This window comes from Epinephelus moara, chromosome 4 (genome assembly GCF_006386435.1).
Source record: "Epinephelus moara isolate mb chromosome 4, YSFRI_EMoa_1.0, whole genome shotgun sequence".
In the NCBI taxonomy this organism is placed as follows: Eukaryota; Metazoa; Chordata; class Actinopteri; order Perciformes; family Serranidae; genus Epinephelus; species Epinephelus moara.
In genome coordinates, this window is record NC_065509.1 from 22,628,672 (window position 1) to 22,635,021 (window position 6,350).

At 41.3% G+C, this 6,350-nt stretch overlaps 2 protein-coding genes across 11 annotated transcripts in view; both read left to right on the plus strand.

Moving 5' to 3' along the window:
• LOC126388510 (protocadherin gamma-C5-like) overlaps window positions 1-6,350 on the plus strand; it is a 329,671-nt gene that overhangs the window by 163,617 nt on the left and 159,704 nt on the right. The window contains exon 1 of one of the 10 annotated variants that reach the window (XM_050041647.1): window positions 1,079-3,875. The exons of the other annotated variants lie outside the window; for them this stretch is intronic. Within the exon in view, the coding sequence (XP_049897604.1) occupies window positions 1,437-3,875 (2,439 nt within the window). The 5' untranslated portion in view covers window positions 1,079-1,436. Of the gene's footprint in view, window positions 1-1,078; window positions 3,876-6,350 lie in introns of those variants that run through there. 10 annotated transcript variants of the gene reach the window in all.
• The window catches only part of LOC126388515 (protocadherin gamma-A8-like), a 24,658-nt gene that overhangs the window by 9,917 nt on the left and 8,391 nt on the right, over window positions 1-6,350 (plus strand). The gene's annotated exons all lie outside the window — the stretch shown is intronic.

Consider the following 6,350-nt stretch of genomic DNA (forward strand, 5'->3'; position numbering starts at 1 on the left):
ATTATCCACCACGTTACTCAGACACTTTGGGGACAGGAACTCTCCAACACGTGTACAATTACGAGGTGTGCAGGACGACAGACTCCAGAAAGAGTGACTGTAAGTTCGGCAGAGCCGGTAGTCAGAACGTGCTGATAATGGACCCCAGTTCTACAGGGACGATGCAGCGGCTACAGAGTGACAAGAGCATCCTGGATGAACCTGACTCTCCTGTAGAGGTGAGCCGAATTATGTAGCATATTCTCATGGTCGTTTTTTCTCGTTATACATTTTATTAGATCGATAATAACGTATTACACGGATGTATAACCCCTTCCTCTGATGTGCTGTTTTTGGTGACACACACAATACTCTGATAAAGTGGCATGTTGCGTAAACAATTACTTTATATTGTTGAAAGGACAGCTGAATGATATCGCTCTGTGTCTGTGCCGTTATTTCTCCTTCTGTGTTTAGTTGCTTTGATAGTAAAGCCCTGCACCTTATGCAGTCCTCTTCAGCACCATGGACAGCACCTCACTTTGCACGAGTTTATAGGATCGCTGTTGAATTTCTTTTCAGACTGTATGGCCCTCTTTTCTCAGTTACTAGTTTTGCTGTTTTATTGTGTCACACGCACAAAGCTTTTTTTAGTTGCATTTTGTGTTAATGCTAACAGATAGCTTGCTAGTTTCTGAATGTGCCTGTGTAGCGTGTGATCTCCAGAGTCTCTTGAATGCTCTCACTCGAGACTGTTGACAAAGTGGTTTGTGTGTGACTACAATTATTTTAATGACATAAAGTCTCCTTATACCGCTCTCATTTAACATCGGTTCTCTTTCGAAGTTCTTTTTGTTGTTGTTGTTGTTGTTTCTTTTTCTTCTGTCCCAGCGGTTCCCCAAATTACTATAGAATTACAGTGGTATTCTATGTCTGTTAGTTTATGCGACGTGTATTGCAAGTCTGTTTAACTGAACATATTTGCATATTTTAGAGTTAGTAACATAACATCAGAATTATACTAAATGTCATCGTGATATTTGTTCTTATTTTAATATATTTTTTTGAATATTGTGTTGATTTTTTTTTTAATTAATTAATTTGATATGCACCAGTCAGATTTAATCAACCACTTCATATTTGCAGAAATGCTACTCTACTGTATTATCTTACTGACTTTGGACTCTAAGGGACGCTGTTGGTCAATGCATCACAGTCTCTAAAACATTACCTCACAGTCTCCTCCCTTACTACCGTGTGCTATGAGAGAAAAGAGGATGGTGTGCAGTATGCAGGCTGACATTCGAGGACAACACACTGGCATCAATTGATATCTACATTCATTTATAGAAAGTAATTGAAAAAAGGACATATTTTCTCTGAACTGGCACGGTCAATGTTTTTTTCATATCCCGTATCTTGCTTGGATCGTTGCGGAGCATATTTTTTCTTTTGCTATGGCTTGTGGAATACCACCCTTCTCTCTGTGCGTGAAATGGCGCTTTGGCTGCGGACAGAATTTGCAGCTTCTCTTCTTTCTTTTTTATCTCAGCCATACGGTCAGCGGACATATCCGATATTCAATCCCGGAGGAGATGAAGAAGGGATCCCTAATCGGTAATGTAGCACAGGACCTTGGTTTGGATCTGAAAAGGCTCCGTTCCGGCCGGGCCCGTATCGTGACCGGAGAGAGCATCCAGTACACCGAGCTGAAGACAGACAAAGGAACTCTGGTAGTGAAAGAGAGAGTAGACCGAGAGCAGCTTTGTGGAGACGTAACGCCGTGTAGTTTCAGCTTTGAGGTGATTTTAGAAAACCCGATGGAGCTACATCAAATTACAGTTGAAATAACAGACATAAATGATCATTCGCCCACATTCAAACGAGACGCAGTCCAATTTGAAATCAGCGAATCGGCTAATACGGGCGCTCGGTTTTCATTGACAAGTGCAGAAGACCCAGATGTGGGTATCAACGGACTCAGAGAATATATTTTGACCGAGAATGACAATTTTATTTTGAAACAAATCTCTAATGCAGATGGAAAGAAATATGCAGAGATGGTGCTTCAGAAGCCATTAGACAGAGAGACCAATCCTGATCTATCTCTAAAGCTAATAGCTGTAGACGGTGGAACTCCGCAGAGATCTGGTACAGTAAATATAGATATCACTGTTCTTGATGTAAATGACAATGCGCCTGTATTTAATCAGTCTGTGTACAAAGCTACTGTGATGGAAAACGCTCCCAGAGATACTTATGTAACCACTGTTAATGCTAGTGACGCAGATTTCGGGTCAAACAGTATTGTGACGTATTATTTTTCAGATCTCAACAGTGGTCTCGGGAATTTCTTCATGATTGATGAAAAAACTGGCGTCATTTTAATAACAGGTTCTATCGATTATGAAAAAGATAAAAAGTTTGAGCTCAGAATTGATGCAAAAGATCAGGGAGGTTTGACAGATTCGAGTAAAGTGATAATTGAAGTAACTGATGTAAATGACAACGCCCCTACTATCAGCGTCATGTCATTCACTAGTCCTGTGTCAGAGGACTCTCCTCCTGGAACAACTATTGGCATTATAAATGTAAAAGACTTGGATTCAGGTGATAACGGACAAGTAAACTGTAGAATAGAACAAAATGCACCTTTCAAGATTAAATCTAATTTAAGGAATTACTATACTTTGGTAACAGATACTGTGTTAGATCGCGAGAGTGTTTCAGAATATAACATCACTGTAGTTGCAACAGATGCAGGAATGCCTCCTCTCTCAACAACTAAAACTTTTCATCTAAAGGTCTCTGATGTGAACGATAATGCTCCAGTGTTTTCACAAAGTGCTTACAGTGCGTTTATTACAGAGAATAACTCTCCAGGTTTTTCTGTTCTCACGCTGAGGGCTAAAGATCCCGATGAAAACCAAAACGCACGTATGTCTTATTTTCTGGAAGATACCAATATCGGTGGATCTCCAGTTTCTGAATTTGTTTCTATAAATGCAGAAAGCGGAGTGATACACGCGGTGCGCTCCTTTGATTATGAGCAAATCAAACAGCTGGTTTTCGTTGTGAAAGCGCAGGATGGAGGCTCCCCTCCACTCGGTAGCAACGTGAGTGTGAAAATACTGATCCAGGACCAGAACGACAACCCTCCTCAGGTACTGTACCCAGTGCAGACTGGTGGCTCTGTGGTGGCTGAAATGGTGCCTCGTTCAGCAGATGTGGGCTATCTGGTGACTAAAGTGGTGGCTGTTGATGTGGACTCTGGACAGAATGCCTGGCTGTCCTATAAACTGCAGAAAGCCACAGACAAGGCGCTGTTTGAAGTGGGCTTACAGAATGGAGAAATAAGAACTATCCGCCAAGTGACTGATAAAGATGCTGTGAAACAAAGACTGAGTGTTATAGTGGAGGACAACGGGCAGCCCTCTCGTTCAGCTACAGTCATTGTTAACGTGGCGGTGGCGGACAGCTTCCCTGAAGTGCTGTCTGAGTTCACTGACTTTCCACACGACAAGGAGTACAATGACAACCTGACTTTTTACTTAGTCTTGGCTTTGGCTGTAGTTTCCTTCCTCTTCATCACGTGTTTGGTGGTTATTATATCAGTGAAAATCTACAGATGGAGACAGTCTCGCATCCTGTATCACTCCAGTCTCCCTGTCATTCCATATTATCCACCACGTTACTCAGACACTTTGGGGACAGGGACTCTCCAACACGTGTACAATTACGAGGTGTGCAGGACGACAGACTCCAGAAAGAGTGACTGTAAGTTCGGCAGAGCCGGTAGTCAGAACGTGCTGATAATGGACCCCAGTTCTACAGGGACGATGCAGCGGATACAGAGTGACAAGAGCATCCTGGATGAACCTGACTCTCCTCTAGAGGTGAGCCGAATTATGTAGCATCTTCTCATGGTCGTCATTTCTCATTATAAATGTTATTACATCGATAATAAAGTGTCATACCTATGAATGACCCATTCCTCTCTTTTGGTGATACACACATTGCTCTGATAAAGTAGCATGTTGTGTAAACTCGGACTGATTTATTGTTAGATCGTGCTTGTGCAGTGTGGGTGATCTCCAGAATCTTCGATGCATTTACTTGTTATTGTTGAAAGGACAGTTGAATCATGTCGCTTCGTGTCTGTACCGTTATTTCTCCCTCGGTGTTTAGTTAAATTGATAGTAAAGTGCTGCACCCTAAGTACAGTCATCTTCAGCACCATGGACAGCATCTCACTTTACACGAGTTTGGGCCACTGTTGAGTTTATCTTTATTCTCAGTTACTGGTGTGCTGTTTTATCATGTCACCCACACAAAGCTTTTACTTATTTGCAATTAGTGTTAACGCTAACAGATAGCTTGCTGGTTCTAAATGTGCCTGTGCAGCGTGTGATCTCTAGAGTCTCTTCAATGCTTTTACTCGCGACTGTTGACAACATGGTTTGCGTGTGACTTTTTATTGACAGTCAGAAAGTCTCCTTTTACCTCTCTCATTTAACATCAAGTTTCTTCGACGGTCCGTGTTGTCTTTTCCATGTTTCGCAGGTTCCCCAAATTACAATAGAATTGCAGTGGTATTTTGTTTTTTGTTATTTATGAGACGTGCATAGCAATGCTTTTTCATTTAACATATTTGCATATTTTAGAGTTAGTGATTTAGGAATAGAACGATATAAAAGTCATGGTGAGATATATATGGATTTAAATATGTTTTTATTGGAATGCTCTGTTGATTTCCTTAAATTAATTTGATATGCACCACTCAGATTTGATCAACCACTTCAAATTTGCAGAAATACTTCCCTACTGTATGATGTTCCTGTTTTTGAACTCTAAGGGACGCTGTTGGTCAATGCATCGCAGTCTCTAACACATTACCTCACAGTCTCCTCCCTTACTACCGTGTGCTATGAGAGAAAAGAGGATGGTGTGCAGTATGTGGGCTGACTTTGGAGGAAACAGACTCGCATTTATTTATATCTAATTCGTGTATAGAAAGTAAATTGGAAAAAGGACATATTTTCTAACTGGCACGGACAGAGTGTTTTTCATATTCCCTATCGTGCTTGGATCGTTGCGGACCATATTTTTTCTTTTGCTATGGCTTGTGGAATACCACCCTTATCCCGGTGCGTAAAATGGCGTTTTGGCTGCGGACAGAATTTGCAGCTTCTCTTCTTCCTTTTTTATCTCAACCATATGGTCAGCGGACATATCCGATATTCAATCCCGGAGGAGATGAAGAAGGGATCCCTAATCGGTAATGTAGCACAGGACCTTGGTTTGGATCTGAAAAGGCTCCGCTCTGGCCGGGCCCGTATCGTGACCGGAGAGAGCATCCAGTACACCGAGCTGAAGACAGACAAAGGGATTCTTGTCGTGACACCGAGCTGAAGACAGACAAAGGGATTCTTGTCGTGAAAGAAAGAATAGACCGAGAGCAGCTCTGTGGAGACGTAACACCGTGTAGTTTCAGCTTTGAGGTGATTTTAGAAAATCCGATGGAGTTACATCAAATTACAGTTGAAATAACAGACATAAATGATCATTCGCCCACATTCAAAAGAAATAGTATCAATTTTGAAATAAGCGAAATCGCTAATACGGGCGCTCGGTTTCCACTGACAGGTGCAGAAGACCCAGATGTGGGTATCAATGGACTGAGAGAATATTTTCTGACGGAGAATGACAATTTTGTTCTGAAACAAATCTCTAATGCAGATGGAAAGAAATATGCAGAGATGGTGCTTCAGAAGCCATTAGACAGAGAGACAAATCCTGATCTATCTCTAAAGCTAATAGCTGTAGACGGTGGAACTCCGCAGAGATCTGGTACAGTAAATATAGAAATCACTGTTCTTGATGTAAATGACAATGCGCCTGTATTTAATCAGTCTGTGTACAAAGCTACTGTGATGGAAAGCGCTCCCAGAGATACTTATGTAACCACTGTTAATGCTAGTGATGCAGATTTCGGGTCAAACAGTATTGTGACGTATTACATTTCAGACCTCAGCACTGGTCTCAGTGATTTGTTTACGGTAAATGAAAACTCTGGTATAATCTTAATAACAGGTTCTGTCGATTATGAAAAAGACAAAAAGTTTGAGCTCAGAATTGATGCAAAAGATCAGGGAGGTTTGACAGATTCAAGTAAAGTGATAATTGAAGTAACTGATGTAAATGACAACGCCCCTACTATCAGCGTCATGTCATTCACTAGTCCTGTGTCAGAGGACTCTCCTCCTGGAACAACTATTGGCATTATAAATGTAAAAGACTTGGATTCAGGTGATAACGGACAAGTAAACTGTAGAATAGAACAAAATGCACCTTTCAAGATTAAATCTAAT